General features: G+C 39.0%; 1 protein-coding gene across 1 annotated transcript; it reads left to right on the forward strand.

Moving 5' to 3' along the window:
* The first annotated feature begins 1,352 nt into the window (after positions 1–1,352).
* Positions 1,353–2,752, forward strand: LOC147437370 (uncharacterized). Its single transcript, XM_086485934.1, has 2 exons — positions 1,353–1,674; positions 1,832–2,752. The coding sequence occupies exons 1-2, from the start codon at positions 1,368–1,370 to the stop codon at positions 2,599–2,601; spliced, it is 1,077 nt and encodes a 358-aa protein (XP_086342060.1). The 5' UTR covers positions 1,353–1,367; the 3' UTR covers positions 2,602–2,752.
* The last annotated feature ends 20,394 nt before the right edge of the window (positions 2,753–23,146 follow it).

Here is a 23,146-nt window from a genome sequence, read left to right on the forward strand (position 1 = left end):
ATTAATCTAACCTTGCTAATTAAGAAGGATTAGGCTAATTACCGTTCAGGTTAATCGACTAGAGCTTAATCTGTAGTGATTTTTGCGTAGCGTTCTGTCTAGATGAGAGAGAGAGTGTGTCAAGGCTCCGAATCTGTTTGAAATTGTGAAGCAAGGGTCATATTTATAGGTTTCTAAGCACTCACAGGCTTAAAATTGGCAGTAACTTGCATCCCAAGCAGCCCTGCAGGTCAAAAAACGTCCCCTGCTCCTAAATCTAGTCCGGGAAAGTTCATCATTATCCCACATAGCCCCCCTCAGCTTCTAGAATCGATTTTGACTATTTTCATTGATTTTTAATGACGAAATTGAAAATATCAGTAATTTCTAGAACCTTAGGATAAGAAAGTCTTTGTTAATAATAATTACTGAAACCATCCAATTTTACTTAACTAATAGAATTCCGAGTGTAACCTTTCAAGGCCCGTAACTCTTCCAGATTTTATCGGAATCTGATTCTGAAAATTTCTAGCTCGGAGTTTGTTGTGCTTAAGATTTCAAAAATATCAATATTTGCCACGGTCGGACAATTTTACATTGCTTTTTCAATATTCATATCAGTTGAACTAAGCTTTATATAATCTTTAAGGTTTCAGAAACTGGAAACCTTACATCATACTTCCCCTCCCTTGATCCACCATTGGGACTTCTTTTAGCACCCCCTAGTATATAGTGTTGAGGATCGACACGAAGTGACTTTAAAAGCATGCTAGATCTAAGCCTCCACAAGGTTTACCCACATATGATTATTAAACATTGAGACACCTATGTTTGGATGAGATTGAATGAGCTTAAGAGCAACTATAATAATCGTTCCCGTTTGCATTGATGAGATTGGTTTGAAAATGCTGCAATAAAGAGTCTCTTCTTGTATGAAGATTGTACTCATCTCATTGGTGTGCCTCTTGTCTTTAGAGAAAGAAGTGTTGCAAATATGAAGTCTTGCTCTACGTAGTGCTCGGAATGAAGAGCACATGTGAGCTCTATAGGAGAGTGTTAAGCTAAAATAGAGTTGTGCGATGTTCAAATGTTACAACTAGTGGTGGCGTTTCTTTTTCCTTGTACATTATGTGAATAAGAGAGTCTTGGTTTATGCAAGGCAGGTAAGTAGGACTCTTGAGTTGCTAGCTCCTTGGCTAAATAAACCTTAAATGTTATCTACATGGAAAAATAGTTGTTTAGGGAGGCACTAAAGCTTCATACTGGCCACCAATAAAATGTGTGTGTACATACAAAGGGCTGTAGCGCATGAGTTTCGGCATACATATGTGAGAGAGAGAGAGAGAGAGAGAGAGCGCGTCCTTGAGGCTCACACAAATGGTGAGTGCATGGGCATTTATATAAAGGGAGAGAGAGGGAGAGAGAGAGAGAGAGAGAGATACGTTATTATGGGCAGGCGTGGGTGTGAGAGGGGTGAGTGCAATACGTTTGTGCTGCTTGTGGCGCAGGTAGCTGTGCTTGTAGTGATAGTGGCAAGCACCATTGCAAGCTGCAGCCGGCCGGCAGCAGATGCAATAAGCCAGCATATAGTGGTGGGCGAGCAAGAAGGTTGGACGCTGCCGCCAGGCTCATCTGGCCAGCTCAACTACAGCTGGTGGGTGCATCAACGAGCCTTTCATGTGGGCGACATCCTCGGTATCTCTCTCTCTCTCTCTCCTCCAAGGTCATGGCATTGTTTTATTACTTCTAGAATGTTTTCTTCTCTTCTTTCTATTGCTGTTATTGTTGTTGTTCACATATTGATGGTGCTTTTGTTGGAGTGTTGAATCTCATCAAATAATGTTGGATGCAGTGTTTGAGTACCAACCTGATCTTCATGATGTGCTTCTAGTGGAGAAAGATGACTATGAAAATTGCAACACAAGCGCTCCTCTTGTGCGTTATTCTAATGGGAATACATCGATTCGTCTTGAGAAAAGTGGTGTATGGTACTTCATTTGTGGCCTCTTGGACCATTGTGCATTTGGGCAAAAGCTTGCAGTGACATGCTTAGACCCCACCCCTAGCAAGCAATTACCCTCTATAAACCCCCCAATTTCCACCCCTCCACCATCTACGAGCTTCCCTAACTTCCCATCCATGCCACCAACCCCTAATCTCGATCGACCGAGCCCGTCCAACTCATACCCCCCATATTTTGATCCTGCCCCACCCACTTCCAACACCCCCTTCGCAACCCCTAATCCATTTGTGAACTCTCCTCCTCCATTGACACCAACAATTGACCCTTCTTCCCCTAGCTCATGCCCCAGCAATGTCCCCCCTCCCTTTGTTTCTCCTCCCACTATCTCAACACCTTGTGTGTGCCAAGTTCTTCCACCACCTCCTCCCCCCCTTACCTTGTCTCCATCACCTCCTACCCCCATTACCTTGCCTCCACCACCATCTTCTAATCTTTCACCTCCACCACCACCTTCTAATCTTTCACCGCTTGTGCCCTCTTCTAACTTTTCCCCCTCTCTAAACCCCAATCCAAAAGCTTGTGTTGCTATCCTCATCAATGCTTATCTCCTGTTTGAAACATTGACAGCTAGAGTGCAATTCATTGAAGGCAACAATTAGATAGATAGAACTTAACGAGGAGCTACACTCCTTTTGTACATGGTTTCTGATATGAGTTGCTTAAATTAGATGTACTAAAAAACATATGTAGCGCGTTGTGAAGCTACCACCATGTCTATCAAGTTTGATGGTTAAATCGGCATTCTTAACTTGTTTTGGTTCTCTTTGCACTTGATCCCATCTTGCATATTATGCTCATAAACCTTAACTCCATTAAGAGTTCCTAACCCGATAATGAGCATATACATGTATCACATTCTTGGGAGAGTACCATGAAATATACAAAAAGAAGATTAGCATGGGCAAATCATATCAGGCATGCATTCAATATGTAAATGTAGACAAAAGAGAGAAGAAAATATTCTCTAATTTTGAAAACTATTGAGTCTTAACCCTCAATCTATGCCAAAGTCAATCATCTTAGTCCTTCTCGCCCTCTCTTTGTGTGACCCTAGCCTAGCCTAGCCATGCTCTCATATCCCATGCACCATGCAACTTCTAGCACCATCCATGATATCAGTAAAGTCCTCTCCTTCACCTATAACAGGACCACCTTTGTATCTCATTTCAAGCAAGTTAGTAAAGCAATGTTTTCTTTTTGCAATGAATGTTCCCTTTACATTCTCCCTTAATTACTATAATTGGTATCAAAGCCTTATTTCCTAGGTTAGTTTTTACCTAGTATGAGTGATCCATTTATAGAGCTTTCATCTTTTCCATCTTTAGGGGGATTAAGGTTGTGAGATCTAATCTCTCATGACCAAGAACTAGTTTCGAGCTTTTAGTTAGGTAAAACTTAAAGCCTTCATTGATTATCTCTTAGCTTCTCTTCAAGTCATCTAATATATCATGGAGGGCGCCAAAACAAAATGAACCAATTTTCTACAAGTTTCCTAACCAAAAATTGAGGAGACAAAAGAGATATCACATAGCCATTCTAGAGGTCAGTGTATCAAGTAACCTTTGACACATTCCTAGGGGCATCATCATTTGTCATTTTCGCTAGCTGTCATCTAGTCCCCAATTTGAGTGATGAGCAAGAAACTCTTGGGGCAACAACCTTGAGTCATGCTTCCAAGTTTTGCATATATTCCCTACTTGAAGGCTTAATTCCGCCCTGGGGGGGGGGGTCATTATGTATAAATTGTGTATATCGCGTGCATTCAAGGACTATTTTAAAAACTCTTTATAGGTGAATTTTTGACAAATAAAATACTTCCTTTTCCTATTCAATCTGTAAATTTTTTTCCAATTCCATTTCATGGTACCTTTCTGTGTGTGAAAATTTGAGAAAAAGTATAATTTAATAACCTCTTCTATTGCACTCACATGATAATTGAGTGATCCCCCCGAGATTCCGCCCTAGCTACAACACATGCTTATTGTGCTCAACTATGTAGCTAATGCTTCTGCTCATAATTTATATGCTTTTGTATTTCCTTCTTGTCAAGACTCCAAACTATATCACACCATTTCTCACTTCAACGGAGCAACAAGATTGCCCAAACCACGGTCATCATTGTTCTTGCATACAGAGCTCACAACTCTACACATGTGAGTACCCAAAAGTAGCTAATTCCTACAATTTTACCTTCAAGCTCTATCAATTTTCATTGCATTTATAGGAATAGCATACCAAACCTTTCAATCATCTTCAAACCGCAATTGAAGAGATATCTCAAAAACAAATGGTTGTTGTTGTATGCAAAGACTTTTAACAACCATGTGGAGGGATCAATGAGAACTACTTTAACTCATCAAAGGAGTGTTCATTTATGCCAACCTTTTGTATTAAATAATTCTTCAACATTTTGGCTAAATCATCTCTCGCTATTTCATTTCATGAATGCCGTTATGTTCGATTCTAAAGTGATGATGCTCCAATTTTCATATCAAAGGGATTAGACACTACCATGGAGTCCTTGGAATGATCTTCCCTTCACTACTCATAACCAACACTTACTTACATGTCATAAGGAAGAATAGCCTTGATAAGTCTTGGGATTAAAGCCCAAGTGGCCTCTTATACGGATATGGCCGCCCACCCGCCTAACTCACTTATCACTAACTCTTTGTATATACTCACTTATACTTTTGTGGATAATAAGGTTTTGGGAGATAACCCTTCAAACGACTTCTCTGTGTACTGTGTAAGCTCTCTGTGTATCTCTCTCTCTCTCTGTGTCTGTGTGTGTGTGTGTGTGTGTGTGTGTGTGTGTGTGTGTGTGTGAGTCGATCTACGCTCTGCTCCGCGACTTTAATTGGTATCAGAGCGAGGTGCAATGCGTTTCTTGCGTAATCACGCGCGCGCACTTTTCAGGCAGATTCTGGATCGGGAGCTTGGAAATTCACACTCGGCATTCCGGGAGCATTTCCAATAGGTGACTTGGGGTTTTACTCCCCTTTCGAAGTTGTTTATGCCCTTAGAATTTCGTTATGAGCACTACATCAGAGGATAGGTTTCAGCCGCAAAGAAACCGGTCTTGTGTAGATTGGCAAGCAGGAGGTGGTCCGCATCGACACACATCACTCATTAGTCTTCAAAGCATCATCTATAGACCAGGTACACATATATATCATCAGATATATATATTGCAGTCTGCATTGCTACTTCTTGTGCTTGCCAGGTTTCATGGGAGGTGTGGCCATACGACGGGTTGACACCACTGGCATGTATTTCAGATTGATGTACTGTGATTGTGGGTCTGCTAGTTGTGAGTCACGCTAGCAGACAGACCTCTGCAGCGGTCATAGGACAGTGATTGGTCTCTTGTAGGATGTATGCTAATTCTGGGCAGTTTGATGAGCCATCTGAGAGGGTCGTGTGTGAGGTTTTTTGAAACCAAGCACTGGGGGCTGGGTTACCCAATGTGAGGTGGATTAGGTTGCTAGAGTTCCCCTCTACACGCATCCTCTTCGGTGACTTTTATCCCATAGGATGTATGACTTTTTGTAGACACTAGATTGCATCTTATGCGTCAGGCCGTTGAGGCATTGTTCAGGGTTCAGTCTTGAGACAGATACAGGTTCTGTGATTGCCCAGACAGGAGACAGTGTATGCTTACAGGACAGCATATTAGAGAGATTTTTAGATTTGTCATTGGTCAGCTATTTATGATTGTTTTTGAGCTATCTTTTGGTTCCTAGAGCTCAGTTTACAGGGGAGACTCTGTCAAAAAATTTCAAAATACTGACAGTTCTTGAGGAGAGGTGTTCAGCTTGTTGTTTACAGCTTGTTTATTGGGTATTGAGGCCAGTTTATAGGGGAAACTCTGCCGGATTTTTCCTAGAAGTAAACAGTTTGGCAGATATGGCATCTTCTCAAAGTGAGACTCTTTACAACATAAAGAAGCTGGATGGCACAAACTTTCCATTTTGGAAGAAGCAGATTTGGCAGGTTTTGGTGCAGAAAAAACAAGTGAAAAAACTGAAGCTCAAAGGGGAGAGACCAGAAGGTATGGCTGACGATGAGTGGGAAGAGCTCGACGAATTAGCTTGTTCCACAATCATGCTGACACTGGCAGAAAATATTTACTTCAATGTAGCAGAAGAGACTATAGTGTATGGCATATGGCAAAAGCTATGTGGTATGTACGAGAAACAAAGTGCTGCTTCTCAGATTTACTAGCTCAAGAAATTGGTGGATTTGAAGATGAAGGAAGGGACAGCCATGTCAAATCATCTCAATGAATTTCATACAATTTTCAACCAGTTAATAGCACAGGAGATAGTCTTTCCAGATTCAGTGAAGGCTATGTTTCTCTTAATCACTTTGCTAGACAATTGGGATACTTTTCGTACAACGTTAAGTAATTCTGTTGCGCCAGAAGGTCTTACAAGTGCCAATGTAGAAGGCAGCTTGCTCACAGAGGAAGTGAACAGGAAGAACATTGACAAAGGCAAAGGCAATAGTGCTTTGGTCGTTCAAGGGAGACAACAGTCTAAAGAGAAGAAGGGTAAGAAGGCACAAAACCGAAGTAAGTCTCGTGACTCGAAGTCAAAGGATGACATAGAATGCTACCATTGTGGCAAGAAGGGTCACATGAAGCGAAATTGTACAAAGTGCAAACAAGAAAAAGGAAAAACAAAGAGTTCTCAGCAAGATGAAAAGAAGAGTTCAATGAAGATTGAAGAGGTGAATGTCACAGGATCTGGTTCAGATAGTGATTCTGGTATAGCAGCTGGTGACATCTTCCTCACAAGCAATCTTGATTCTGTTTTCTTGACTGCAGAGGATGTACATGCTATGAGTGATTGGATTATCGACTCAGCGGCATCTTTACATGTTTCTCCGCATAAAGAGTAGTTTACATCATATGTGGCTACTAAAGATTATTTCAGACTTGGCAATGAGCAAGTTTGTGACATACTTGGAGTGGGAGATGTGCAGTTGAAGTTTCAGAATGGCTCTTCTTTATGGCTCAAGAATGTCAGACATGTTCCAGCAATCCGAAAGAGCTTGATCAGAACAGGGAAGTTGGATGATGCGGGTTATGTGACAGTTTTTGGGAACAGCGCTTGGAAGATCTCCAAAGGTTTGATGACTGTAGCACATGGAAGCAAGTCAGGAACTCTGTATGCTTCACATGTTCAGAGGTTGAAAACCATGTAATTAATGTGATTGAGCAGCCAAGTGTGTCACTGTGGCATCGTAGGCTGGGACATATGTCAAAAAGAGGAATGGAAATACTTTCTCATTATGGTTATTTGCCTGGCTTTTCATTTCAAGATTTCGAGTTTTGTGAGCATTTGTTTATGGTAAGCAAACACAGGAACCGCACAGATCAAAGAGGAATCGTAGGGACAAACGGTTAGCTCTTGTACATAGTGATCTATGCGGACCAATGCCTAGTTTGTTACTAGGGGGAGCAGCGTACTTTTGTACATTCATAGATGACTATTCTCGCAAAGTATGGGTTTACTTCTTGAAGCACAAGGATGAGGTGCTCAAGGTCTTTAAGACATTCTTGCAGCTTGTGGAGAATCAGAGTGGTCGAAAGCTGAAGTGCTTAAGGACAGACAATGGTGGAGATTACGTTTCCAAAGCTTTTCAAGACTTTTGTGAAGCAAAAGGGATTAAGCGGGAACTTACTGCACCATATAATCCGTCACAGAATGGGGTTGCAAAACGTATGAATAGGACCATACAAGCGAAGGTCAGAAGCATGTTGTCAAATGCTGAGTTGCCTGATGGATTTTGGGCGGAAGCAGTGGCTACAGCAGTCCATTTGATCAACAGGTCTCCTAGTAGGGTTCTGGATAAGAGAAAGTGGCCAAGATACTATGGACAGGCAAGGCACCTTCGTATAAGCATCTCAGAGTCTTTGGTTGTGAAGCTTTTGGCCATATTCCTAAGGAGTTCAGGAATAAGTTAGAACCAAAGAGCAAGAAGTGTATATTTCTTGGCTACGAAGAATCGGGCGAGATGGGTTACCGGCTTTGGGATCCTAAGCCCAGAAAAGTTATTCGTAGCAATGATGTGCATTTCAATGGAGCCAATTTTCACGCTAATCCAGAGAAGACAGAGGAGATCAGAAGAGTTGTCTTCAGGGAAGATGTACCTAGTGCTAGCACATCAAGACAGCATGGTCAGGCTCAGGAACAGCCTATAGTGGCTAGAGAGGCAGAATCAGTTGTGGTGAGACGTTCTGAGCATGTCTCCAAACCACCTGATCGTTATGTGCCATCTCTAAATTATGGCATGCTCACAGATTGCGGAGAACCATCTTGTTACAAGGAAGAATTACAAGTGGTTGACTCGAAAAAATGGCAGTTGGCCATGGAGTCAGAGATGACAGCTCTGCATAAAAACCAGACATGGAAGCTAGTTAAATTACCACAAGGCAAAAAGGCTCTACCTTGTAAATGGGTTTACAGGTATAAGATCACCGCTCATGATAGTCAGCCAAAGTACAAAGCAAGGCTTGTTGCCAAGGGCTTTAGGCAAGAACAAGGCATTGACTTTGATGAAGTCTTCTCTCCACTGGTTAAGATGACTACATTGAGATGCTTTCTTGCATTGGTTGCCATATTGGATTTGGTGTTGCACCAAATGGATGTCAAGACAGCGTTCTTGCATGGAATTTAGATGTGGAAATTTACATGCAGCAATCAGAAGGGTTTGTTGAGAAAGGCAAGGAAAATTTGGTATGCCAGTTGTTAAAGATTCTTTATGGCTTAAAACAATCACCAAGGGCATGGTACCATAAGTTCCACAAGTTTATGCTTTCTCAAGGCTACAAACGTAGTGAGTTCGATCACTGTCTATATACAAAGAAGGCTAAGGATGACAGTTGGCTGATCCTTAATTTGTATGTGGATGACATGTTGATTGCTGGCAAACACTTGGAAGAAATTTCAGCTTTGAAGTCAAAGATGGCAAAATCGTTTGACAGAAAGACATGGGTGAGGCAAGTCATATACTTGGTATGCTCATTGAGAGAGACAGATCAAAGAAGTTGATTTGGTTATCTCAAATAGAGTATATTGACAAGGTTTTGCAACATTTCAATATGGAGAAGGGAAAGGCATTGAGTGTTCCATTGCCACCATATGTGAAACTTAGGAAACAAGGTTGTCCTGTGTCTGAGGAAGAAAAGGCTGAAATGGATAAGATTCCATATGCGTCTGCAGTGGGTAGTTTGATGTATGCAATGATTGCTACACGTCGGATATTGCATTTGCAGTGGGAGTGGTTAGCAGATATATGTCAAATCCCAGCAAGAAACATTGGGAGGTAGTGAAAGGTATCATGAGATACTTAAAACATACAAAGAGTATGCGCATACGCTATGGTAGTCAAGATTTGAGTGTCAGAGGATACACTGACTCAGATTATGCAGGAGACTTGGATAAGAGGAGATCTACATCAGGCTATGTCTTTACATTGGTTGGAGGTGCCATATCATGGCGATCTCGATTACAAGATTGTATTACGCACTCTACTACAGAAGCTGAGTATGTTGCAACAAATGAGGCATGCAAAGAAGCTATTTAGCTTGGTAGATTGGTAGCAGACTTGGGAATCAAAGTAGATATGCTACAAAAGGGAGTGTGGAAGGCCTGCAAAATATGTAAAATAACACACTACAGATAATAAAGCGATAGACCTGCATACCTGACGCATCCACGAGCACATAATCGACGATATACGCGAACAGAGAGAGATAGAGAGCAGGAGAGAGTGAAAGAACGTGTGTAGGCGCACCTCCTAGAGTGGAGTGCTACGCCGACACGGTGAGAGAGGAGGGAGAAGAGAAGAGAAGAAGACACAAGCACTGGGTGCAATCTCCCCCCGTGCAAGAGTCAGCATGTCCCTCTTGCACGTATTTAATTTATAGAAAAGTTCATGCTCAAAAATGAGTTACATCCAATTCACACTTGGGCATAAAGTAGTCTTGGCTCATAAAGAGCTCAATGTAATAATTAATAGCTGTCTACATCTCAACTTATAACTAAACCATAAATACTAAGGTTTGCCACAGAAAATCCACTGGTGGAAGTTTTATTCCGAATAACTGCTATCGCTTTATTGTCCAGCACGTGCCAATCACTGATCTGCTCACACAACGCCCAACAAGTGATCATATTCCACAATTCAAATCAACATTGCAATGCTTCATCAAAATATCAAATATTTCACAAATATATCATCAAAATATCAATTCCATTACATACCCCGGGGTTGAAAAGCAATTGTCCTCAATTGTTACCAAAACCAAACTAGCGACAGTGGTGGCCAGCCACTGGTAGAGTGGTCTAGTAATTTGGTGTTGCCTAGATCGGCGGATCTACACCAATGGTCGTGCTGCATAAATCGGCGGATCTGCATTTTGAATTCGTGTTGCCTAAATCGGCGAGTCTACACTAGTGCTGCCTAAATCGGCGGATTTGCACTTTTAAAATTCGTGTTGCCTAAATCGGCGAATCTACACTAGAAGAGAGGCACTGCCTAAATCGGTGAATCTGTGTCTCTAGGTGTGTGGTATGCAAGTATCAAGTGATGGTAGTGCTGACTTAGCGATTGTTCAGAAATCCATTGACACTCTTCCAAAGAATGGTTTTTGTATTTTACCAAATATCTTCTGTACTGGTTTCCTCTGCGGGTAGTGGTCATGTCATGATCTAAAATTATTTCGGGAGTCAAAATTTCTTCATCGTTCTCAATGAAAGGGGGGTCAGCTGTGGTAGGGGTGTCGGGAATAGGTCCCTTGTGTGGTCTCAACAAACTGACATGGAAGGAGTTGTGTATTTTCCAATGTGAGGGAATGCCCAAGCGGAACGCATTGTCATTTATTTTATGAAGAATTTTGAATGGGCCATAAAATCTAGGGGCCAATTTCACTTTAGGATGTTTTTCTACACTGTTTAAGCGTCGTTTTTCTATTCTAAGCCAGACAAGGTCGTTTTCTTTAAAAGGTGCAGGTCTTCGTTTCTTATTGGCTTGTGCAGTGTATTGTTCTTGTGCTCGTTTAATGCAAGTTGTGGCTTCTTGTAAAATGTGCGTGTGATCTATTGCTAAAGTGTCAGCCGCAGGGACATCAGTGCTAATAGTGGATACAGGGACAGGGAGTTTCTTGCCATAGACAATTTCAAAGGGTGCACGGTTTGTGGAGGAGTGAGGGGTGTTATTGTAAGCAAATTGAAGCATAGGGAGGTGTTGGTCCCAGTTTGCAATATTTTCAGTGGTATAAGATCGAAGAAGGTCCATAATAGTACTGTTTGTGGCTTCTGTTTGACCATTACTTTCAGGGTGAAATGCAGATGTGAAATCCATTTTAGAGCCTAAGTTTTTGGCTAGGGCGACCCAAAAATGATTTCAAAAGCGTCCATCACGGTCAGAGAGAATGACTTTGGGGAAGCCATGGTAGGGAAAGATGGTTTTGAGGAAAGGTGCAGACAATGTCTTTTTGCAGGGTACAAAGTATGCTTGTTTGCTAAAACGGTCAACTATGGTCCATATCATATCATTGTGCGAGGATGTGGTGGGAAGTCCTGTGATAAAATCCATGGAGATTTGTTCCCAAGGGCCAGCAGGGATAGGGAGAGGCATTAAAAGACCATAAGACTTACCATGATGACGTTTAACTCTTTGACATATCAAACATTCTGAAACAAATTTTGTGATATTGTGCTTCATTCCAGGCCCAAAAAAATGATCTTGACATGTAGCGAGTGTGGATTGAATTCCTCGGTGACCCATATATGGTGGTGCATGCATTTCAGTCATTGCTAGTTCCTTGAAGGGTGTTGTGATGCATAGCTTTTGCTGAAAATAAAGATAACCATTTGCCAATGTGTAGTTTTCATAGGGAAAACCATTATTGTGAGTTATTTCAAACCAAGCACGTGAAAAATGTGGATCGTGAGCATATGTGTTAGGCATAGAATGAAAAGATTGCACATCACTCACAGAAATGTGATTCAAATAAACATGCTTGATTTTATCGAAGACAAATGAGCGAGTAACAAAGAGTACATTTACTTCAGGTTTTCTACTTAATGCGTCTGCTACTACATTTGCTTTACCTGGTTGGTATTGTATCATAGGATGAAAATTTTGAATAAAACTGGCCCATTGGATATGACGATCAGAAATGGTGGATTGAGTCAGAAGATGTTTAATGGCATGTTGGTCAGTCTTGATTAGAACTTTGGAGCCCATAAGATAGTGTTTCCACGTGTCCAGAGCGTGGACCACGGCTAGCAATTCTTTATCATATGTGTTGTATTTGGTTTCAGATGGTTTGAGTTTTCGACTTTCGTAGGCAAGTGGGTGATCATTTTGCATTAAGACTGCGCCTATGCTTGAGCCACTCGCGTCTGTGACAACTACAAAGAAGGGTTGTGTGAAGTCGGGTAATTGTAGGATGGGGGTATGTGTAAGGAGATACTTGAGAGTGTCAAATGGTTTTTGTTGTGTGGGGCCCCAATTGAATGGTACTTTTTGACGAAGTAGAGTGGTCATTGGTGATGCAATGTGTGAGAAGTTTTTGACAAATTTTCGATAAAAGCCTGCTAAACCTAAAAAGGATTTTATGTCATGCACGGATTTGGGGGTAGGCCATGTGTTAATAGTGTCAATCTTTTGAGGGTCAACAGATATTCCTTTTTCTGAGACTATGTGGCCTAAATAGTCAATCTGTATTTGAAAGAATATACTTTTGTCGGGATTTGCAAACAACTGGTGGTCAATTGGTGGCCAAAGCTCATAAAGAGCACTTGAAAAATCTAATATAATCTAATCTCTCTGTTCGCGTATATCGTCGATTATGTGCTCGTGGATGCGTCAGGTATGCAGGTCTATCGCTTTATTGTCCAGCACGTGCCAATCACTGATCTGCTCACACAACACCCAACAAGTGATCATATTCCACAATTCAAATCAACATTGCAATGCTTCATCAAAATATCAAATATTTCACAAATATATCATCAAAATATCAATTCCATTACAAGATATGCCAAAGTTATATTGTGATAGTCAAAGTCCTATACAATTGGCAAAGAATCCAGTGTTCCATTCGAAGACTAAGCATATTGATGTGAAATATCACTTCATTAGGGAAGTACTTGAAGACAAGCAGATACAATTGCTGAAGATCCACACCAAGGACAATCCACAAAAGACAAATCCCAGTAAACATCTTGTCCAATTAGTCTTTTGTTCTATAAGGTTTCCAGTTTTTGAAACTTTAGAAATTGTATAAAGCTTGTAAAATTAACTTGAAAACCACTGTTGAATGATTCAATCATGGCTAATATTGGTATTTTTGGAATCATAACCAGAGCTTTACTATGGTTAGTAATTTTCAGAATCAGATTTCGATAAAATCTGGAAAAGTTACGGGCCCTGAAAGGTTACACTAGGAATTCAATTAGATAAATAAAATTGGATGGTTTTTGTAATTATTATTAACAAAGACTTTCTTATCCTAAGGTTCTAGAATTTACTGATATTCCAATTTTCATCATTAAAAATCAGTAAAATCAACCAAAATCGATTCTGGAAGCTAAGGGGGCAATGTGGAGCTGTGGGGAACCTGCCAAAGATAGAAATAGCAGCAGGTGGCGCTACCTAGAAGCTGGGGCCTTGCTTGAGGTGCCATAACCTGCCAGGAACAGCCCGGGGCCCAGAAAAACTATAAAAAGACTCCCTTTCCATCATAAAAATTTAGACTCGGAGCCTTGGCACATTCTCTCTCATCTAGAGAGACCGCTACGCAGAAATCACGAGAGATCAATCTCTAGTTGGTTAATTAAACGGTAATTAGCCCAATCTTTCTTAATTAGTAAAGCTAGGTTAACCTATCTTCTTAATAAATTGAAGATTAATCCTATGTATACTCAAAAATCCTCTATTAATTAAATATACTCTCTTGATTATTTTGATTAAGCTTAGGGATATTAAGCTAATTAATTATTATATCATATTAGGATTAAAATTATCCAATTTAACCATAAATTAATGAAAATTATACTAATTAAGTTTAGATTAAGTTGAGATAATTATCAAAGCTGTGTTAGACTCTCATTATGCTTAGAAAATTATCTTTTAGTTTTTTGAGTAATTTTCATAATTAATTAAGCAGAATTACAGTATTTTTGGGAGAAAAATAAAGGGGAAAATCATCAAATTGATTCACAATACTTTGAGTTATTTATCAGAGGTTAATCTCATCTTAGCAAACCTGTGATAATTATGTTAGCCTCAGATAATTAGCTAAACTAATTATCTTAGAAGAATTACACTGTTTTTAGAACAAATTAAAAGGGGAAAAATAGCAAATTGATACAAAATGCTTTGATTTATTTGTAAGAGGTTAATTACATCTTAGGAAACCCATGATAATTATGTTAACCTCCACAAATTAGTTTACCTAATTATCTTAGAAGAATTACACTTTTTTAAAGACAAATTAAAAGGGGAAAAATAGCAAATTGATTCAAAATGCTTTGAGTTATTTATCAGAGGTCAATCACATCTAAAAAACACATGATACTTATGTTAACATCCAATAATTAGTTTATCTAATTATCTTAGCAAAAATACACTGTTTTTAGGCTAAATTAAAAAGGGGAAAATCACAAATTGATTCAAAATTATTTGAGTTTTTTATCAGAGATTAATCACATATTACAAAACCCGTGATTATTATGGTAACCTCAGATAATTAGTTTACCTAATTATCTTAGCAGAATTATACTATTTTTAGGACAAATTAAAAAAAATAGCAAATTGATTCAAAATACTTTGAGTTATTTATCAGAGGTTAATCATATCTTAAAGAACTCATGATAATTATGTTAACCTCAGATAATTAGTTTATCTAATTATCTTAGTAGAATTACACTGTTTTTAAGACAAATTAAAAGGGGAAAAAAAACAAATTGATTCAAAATGCTTTGAGATAACTATCAGAGATAAATCCTACCTTATGAGATTCGTGATAATTATCTTAACCTCTGATAATTAGTTTATCTAATTATCTTAGTAAAATTATATTATTTTTAGGAAAAAATAAAAGGAGAAAAATAGTAAATTAATCCAAAAATCTTTGAAATATTTATCAGAGGTAGATACACCTTGAGGGATCCGTGATAAATATCTTAACCACAGATAAATAGTTTAAATACTTATCTTCATTAAAAGTAACCGATTTTGGGTATAAAATAGAGAAAGGAAATTAGTAAATGAATTTATATAACTACCAAATAAATATATGAGGTCCAAAATCACTATTGAAAGTTGGAAAAATTATCTCAGCATAATTGGGTAGTATAATAAATTACTATCAGCAAAAATTTACCTAAATTAGACCATAATTATAGGAGGGAAAAGTTATAAATAAAATTTATGAAAATTCCTAAAGATAGAACATATCAAATTACATTTAGGGTGAGTAATCCATTAGCAGATAGGAATTATAATTTACTAAGATTAAATATAAAATATTCATGGAATATAGACTAAGGAGAAACCCAGTTAAATAGCCTCCCAAATTAAATGGTAATTATGAGAAATTACTAATAGTACAAGGAAGTTACAGGAGAAATATCTCATCCAATTAACTATCAAGGATACCTACTTACTCTAAAAATTCTTATTTTTGGGTAAAAAGGAAGAAAAGAAATTATTCAATTAAACCTCTAATCGATTAAGTCTTTTTATGAGGCTGTCGATATGGCTCCAAAGAGAACCAGAGGAAATCCTCTTACCCAGGAAGAGGATATTAGCAACAAAATTAATAAAGCCACTAATGACCATGAGGCTGGGCCTATCCATAGGCCAACGGAGGAAAGTCTACAGGCTCCAGCGCAGCAGCACATGGACGAGGAGTCCCAGGTGGATTTCTATTTTGTTCACTCTAATCTTTTAAAGTTCATTTTAAGTTAGCATTGCATACGTAAGGGTTACGAAGAATAAATTGGCTGTAAATGAAAGGTAACTTCCAAGAAACCAACGAGCAATGATTGTAAATAGGAAAGAAACAATTGGGTTATGATTGATTGACCTAGGAAAGAAATGTTTGACCATCCTTAAGACAGCTTGTCTCAAGGCACGTCTCAAGACACATCTGATTCCTTGGAATATTTTACTCCAGGTAATGAGTAATGATGGCGATTCCACCATGGATGAATCGGTTTCCTCATCGCGCATGGAGTCTTTACCCCGTGCTTGTTTGTGTTTGTGGATATTACTTAAGTTATCAAGTTTATCTTAGAGGAACCGCCCGTTGTATAGGCAACCGGTTGGCATATGGGCACCCGGACTTTGGGTGATGGCTTTTTCCACCCCGGTTTTTATAAATAAGGAATGGGTGTCATTTTTTCACCCCTCTATCGGTGGTCTTGAGACAAGCCAGTACTGGTCAGAGATACTTCATGATGACAGTACCTTGTCTTAAGTATAAATATGTTTGTTTGCTGAAAGAATGCTCTCAATATTGTTTTCAAGGGTTGTCTTAATGAAATTCAGTTGTGAAAGTTAAAAAGGAAACATTGTTTTAATTGTGAAAAGAATGTGGTAGTAATTAAACAACACAGAAATCATATGTGAGTGCAGGGTGGTAAGTGGGGATTGACTAAGGTTGTCAATCATGGATGGGTGGACCTGATTAGTAAGGTAACTATCCATTCCCGCGCACTAAAACGTTTAGAAACTTCTTCACTTGGAAGAGGAATCCACGAACGGCTGTGCCCTCACATATGTTAGGGAAAAAAAAGCGTTGGCTAAGGAAACCTTAATCTGAATGATGAAGTTATAGGGCCGGAGTAGTTTTTTTTTGTTTTAGTGGTTCCGTTTCCACTGCGAGAGAGGACTAAGTCTCCTTCTAGGGCTATTAACATAAACTATTGTCAATGGTAAGGGTGAATTCCCTAGAATTTTTCTTGTTTAGGGACTCTGACTTTAGTAGGCCTAGAGACCTGTCAATGGTCCCATCCCGTTTTTGGTGCCAGCAAGTTTGGGGTCCTTACAAGTGGTATCAGAGCCAGGTTTAATAAGGTCCTGACCTTAGGAGGGTAAAAGTTGAAAAAATAGGCACAAGTTATATTGCATTTTTAATTATGGTATATTGTGAAATGAGAATTTCCCTATCAATACAGGAAAATATCCGCCAAGCTTACCAAAAGCTTGTGATTTTCAACATCATGTTCGAGGCTGCTTGCAACTCCAATAACTTTTTATTTCGCAAGAGCATCATGCAATTATTAGATGTAATGTTTTCCCCTCCTTCTACCTGGGGAATCAGCTGGTCACAGTTTTGCAGAATTTTCCTGATTGATGCGGGACAGGTAGAGGGGTTGGCACTCAATTTGAAAAGACTCAAGTGGACAGAAACACTTTGGACCATCGAAGTTTTCTTTTTCAGTGGGACTGAAGATCCAAAACATACCATTACTATAGATGGGGTAGAAGTGTCACAAAATCAATGGGTATATGATCAGGTAGCCAAAGTAATATACCCAGGTAGGATTAGGCCCATGAGGGTAGGCCCAAAATTTAGGGGACCAAAAGATGTCATATTTTTTGATCCCCTGTCAAACCCACCAGTGGTGAAGAGGATTTTGATCTAGAGAGTTACACATTGTATATAGTATGAGTCCATCTTGTATATAGCATGAGTCCATCTTGTACATAGTATGAGTCAGTGTTGTTTTAACTCTTGTATATACCATGGTTTTATGACATGCTTTGTGTAGTTTAATTGAGATGGTGATAGTGATTGTCAGATTTTTGCTTTCATTCAAAATTTCAAAAGTATATAGAATAGAAAACTTGCATGACAAAACAAAATTAGTGTTATCACTAAAAGACTTCCCTTAATTAAAAACCCACGGTAATACAAAAAGCCTCTACACTCCCACCCAGGAAAAGAAACTACTGTTAAAACAAGTTCAACTCCCAACTTTCAAGGGAGAGGGAACCAACTTAGAACGTGATGCCGAAGCCTGGCTCGACGCCATGGATGATTATTTCTTGGCAGCAGGAACTGCTTCGGAAAATCAGGTAATGTTAGGAATGTTTCGACTCATCAAAGATGCAAAACTCTGGCGGAAACAATATTGTAGAGATAACCCTTCCATTAGTCCCTCCTGGGAAAGAATGAAGCAGGCAGTCAAAGAAAGATATCTTCCTCCAGCTCACCAAGCTATTAAAATGAATGAATTCTTCACCCTCAAAAAGTTAGGGCTTACTTTGGAAGAGTATTACACCCCTTTACGACGTTATGCACCACCAATGACTATGGAAAAATAGATTGCTCGTTTATGTCAGGGTCTAAACAAACCTTTAAGTACCCACTTGGAAGCTATGAGACCCATATCTATTCAAGATGCTCTTCTAAGTGCTAAACCACTTGCAGTTGAAGGAAACCCCCCTGCAAGGAGCTATTACAACTACAATAACTTTAGAGGAAGAGCAAGGGGAAATTACAACCAAGGAAGTCAATGAAGGACACTGTCAGCTACATCCACTATAGAGCAGACTTTTCCAAACATCAGATGCTATGGATGCAATAGAATGGGTTTTGCCCCGAGGGGCAAAATCCCAGAGTTGCTGCTGGAACCGTTCCTCAGACTCGGATAGGACAAGGAAATAATCAAAGAGGTAGAGGAAATAGAAGACGAGACAGAGGAAGAGGTAGAGGAGCCAGAGCTTATGCTGCAGTAGGAGGGCCAACCTTGCTGGATGAGGAAGAAGAAAGAGCTACTCTTTTTGCCGCCATTAATAACCCTGGAGCTCGGCAACAGTATCTTGTCATCCAAATCATTGCAAACAGAGAAGGTGAAAAATTTGAACTACTTATAGATTGTGGCAGCACACACTCTTTTCTCTCCCCTAAATGTTTAAGGAAACTTAAATTGAACCAAAATCCCACCAAGAAATTAGTGGTAGAACTAGCAAATGGGAAAGAGGTTCTATCTCAATTTAGAGCCGGGGAAGTTGAGTTTGAACTAGGAGGAACACTTACTTCATCTTACTTTCGGACTCTACCAGTAGGAATCTATGATTGTATTCTAGGAATGGATTGGTTAATCAAAAATCAAGCCCAAATTCACTGTGCTCAAGGGAACCTAACCTTCAAAAATCACTTAGGCGAAGAAATGTTAGTACAAGGATCAAATGGGAAGCCTAAGGCTCATTTAGTTAAGGCTAGTCGACTTCTGGAGGGGTTACGAAAAGGGAAACAGATCTTTGTAGTAAAAATTAATAAGGCAGATGATTCAAGGGACAACACAACTCCAGAATGGCTTAAGGAATTTTTGGATATATTTTCGGAAGATCTCTCAAATTTACCTCCTCCAAGGGATATAGACCACGAAATAGAAACCTTTCCAGGTAGTGAACCAATTTCAAAAAGACCCTACAAAATGTCCCTCCTTGAAGCTATTGACTTAAAAGAACAGCTTCGTCAACTTATTGAACAAGGATTCATAAGACCAAGCATTTCACCTTGGGGAGCGCCTGTTTTATTCCAAAAGAAGAAGGATGGATCTTTATGTCTCTGCATCGATTATAGGGGATTTAACCAGGTATCGGTAAAGAATAAGTATCCTATTCCTCGCATCGATGAATTGCTTGATAGATTACATGGAGCCAAGGTATTCACAAAAATTGATCTCAGATCAGGTTACCATCAAATCCGGATTAAGGAGGCAGATATTTACAAAACTGCATTCAACACTCGGTATGGACATTATGAGTTCATCGTGATGCCTTTTGGTCTTACGAATGCTCCGTCTACTTTTAATCGTCTCATGCAGGATATATTCAGAGAATATCTGGATGATTTTGTGTTGGTGTTTTTCGACAATATCCTGGTATATTCCAAAGATGAAAAAGAGCATGAAGGCCATGTACGTAAAGTACTTCATCTTCTACGCCAACATCAGTTATATGCCAAGATGAGTAAATGTGTGTTTTTCACGCCCGAAGTTAGTTATCTTGGTTTTATAATAAACCCTGAAGGAATTTCAGTAGACCCCGCAAAGATTAAGGATATAATAGACTGACCAAAACCCAAAACCGTCAGTGAAATTCGAGGATTCTTGGGCATTCCAGGATGGTATAGAATCTTCGTCAAAGATTATGCAGTCATCGCCGCACCCTTGACGTAGCTACTTAAAAAGACAGCCAAACTTACATGGGAAAAAAAACAGGAGGATTGTTTCCTCAAACTAAAACAAAATCTCACATCAGCCCCTGTACTCAAACTTCCTGACTTCACTCAGAGTTTGAAGTAGTGATAGATGCCAGCGGTCTTGCTATAGGAGGAGTCTTAAATCAAGAAGGCAGACCAGTCACTTTTACTTCTCGAAAATTAAGAATCCACGAGCTGAATTATCCAACTCATGATCTGAAACTCCTAGCCGTCATTCATGCTCTAAAACTCTGGAGACACTATCTTCTAGGAGGAAAGTTCCAGTTAATCACTGATCATCAGAGTTTAAAATGGATTTTTTCACAAGCAATACTCAACATGAGGCAGAGAAGATGGATAGAACTCTTACAGGAATATGATTTTGAAATAAAATATAAACCAGGGAAAGAGAATGTGATTGCTGACGCTCTTAGCCGTAAGGTTTTTCTTGGGGCTATTTCAACAGTCGACAATCCAATCTTAAACAAGGTTAAGGAGGCTTCCCTGGAAGATGAGGATTATCAAAAACTTCTACAGGTTATTAGTCAACAGGACCTCAAAGAGAAAGAGAAAGACAGAATCAAGGATTATTCACTTGAGGATGGGATTCTTTATTATAAGTATCGGCTCTACATTCCTAAAAGTCCAACATTAAAGGAGTTAATCCTTTATGAAGGACACAACGCTCCAGCTGTCGGCCATCCTGGCTATGCAAAGACCCTTAATGCCATAAGGAAAATCTATTTCTGGCCAGGAATGAAAGGAGATATACTTCGTTACATCAATCAATGTCTTTACTGTCAAAGGATTAAGGCCAAACGAGTAATGATGCCAGGAAAACTTCAACCTCTGGACATTCCTGAAATGAAGTGGGAACTCATTAGCATGGACTTTGTAACAGGCCTTCCCACTGTTCAAGGGGGTTACGACTCCATTATGGTGGTAGTGGATATGCTGACTAAAGTATCCCATTTGATGCCTGTAAAAACAACTTACACTGCATCAGACATAAGCTGTTTATTTATCAAAGAGATCTTCAGATTACACGGACTTCCTAAGAGAATAGTCAATGACAAAGATGCAAACTTTACTTCATAATTTTGGAAAGCTTTATTTGAATCCTTAGGTACCCAGCTATGATTCAGTACATCCTATCACCCTCAAACAGCCGGCCAAACGGAAAGAGTGAATCAAGTTATTAAGGAGATCCTTAGAGCCTACTGTAGTAGAGAACCCCGGAAATGGATACAATTTCTTCCTCTGGTGGAATTCCCCTATAATTCCTCATTTCATAAAAGCATTGGGATGTCACCATTTAATGCTCTTTATGGGCATGAATGTATATCACCTCTAAACTTTTCTGACCCTACTACAAGAGTAGAAGCTTCAAAGCAAATGTTGGAGGAGATGGATGCCCAAACCAAAGCCATAAGACAAGACATTCAGGCAACCAAGGACCGCCAAAAACACTATGCTGATAAAAAATGGTCTGATCGGTTTTTCAAACAAGGGGATAAAGTATTCTTTAGGGTACGGCCAAAGAGAAGCACTTTATCCTTGGGAAAATACAAAAAACTAAGCCCCATATATTGTGGACCTTATGAACTAATTAAAGTAATCAGTGATCAAGTTTACAAATTAAAACTACCTGAGCACCTCAAGGTCCATAATGTATTCCATATCAGTCTTCTAAAAACCTACATCCCAAATCCCAATCACACTCTAGATGACGAACAGATTGTGATGCAGAAGCACGGAATTCTTGAACTCCAACCAGATTGTATTCTTGATACTAGGGAAAGGAGTCTACGAAACAGAATTATCAGAGAGCATTTAGTAAAATGGAAGGACTACCCCACTGAAGACGCCACATGGGAGGATGAAGTATCACTTCGCAAAGATTTCCCCAATTTCGGTTGAGATGAGGACATCTCAATTCCTTAAGTTTGGGTGATTAGGTTTCCAATTTCTGAAACCTTAGAAATTGTATAAAGCTTGTAAAATTAACTTGAAAACCACTGTTGAATGACTCAATCATGGCTAATATTGGTATTTTTGAAATCATAACCAGAGCTTTACTATGGTTAGTAATTTTCAGAATCAGATTCTGATAAAATCTGAAAAAGTTACGGGCCCTGAAAGGTTACACTAGGAATTCAATTAGATAAATAAAATTGGATGGTTTCAGTAATTATTATTAACAAAGACTTTCTTATCCTAAGGTTCTAGAATTTACTTATATTCCAATTTTCATCATTAAAAATCAGTAAAATCAACCAAAATTGATTCTGGAAGCTGAGGGGGCAGTGTGGAGCTGTGGGGAACCTGCCAGAGATAGAAATAGCAGCAAATGGTGCTACCTAGAAGCTGGGGCCTTGCTTGAGGTGCCAGAACATGCCAGGAACAGCCCGGGGCCCAGAAAAACTATAAAAAAATCCCCTTTCCTTCAAAAAAATTTAGACTCGGAGCCTTGGCGCATTCTCTCTCATCAGAGAGACCGCTACGCAAAAATCACTAGAGATCAAGCTCTAGTTGGTTAATTAAACGGTAATTAGCCTAATATTTCTTAATTAACAAAGCTAAGTTAACCTATTTTCTTAATATATTGAAGATTAATCCTATGTATACTCAAAAATTCTCTCTTAATTAAATATTCTCTGCTGATTATTGTGATTAAGCTTAGGGATATTAAGCTAATTAATTATTATATCATATTATGGCTGAAATTATCCAATTTAATCATAAATTGATGGAAATTATACTAATTAAATTTAGATTAAGTTGAGATAATTATCAGAGCTATGTTAGACTGTCATTATACTAAAAAAACTATCTTATAATTTTTTGAGTAATTTTCATAATTAATTAAGCAGAATTACACTGTTTTTTAGAGAAACATA

This window comes from Adiantum capillus-veneris, chromosome 17 (assembly GCF_014529385.1).
Source record: "Adiantum capillus-veneris isolate H3 chromosome 17, ASM1452938v2, whole genome shotgun sequence".
NCBI lineage: Eukaryota > Viridiplantae > Streptophyta > Polypodiopsida > Polypodiales > Pteridaceae > Adiantum > Adiantum capillus-veneris.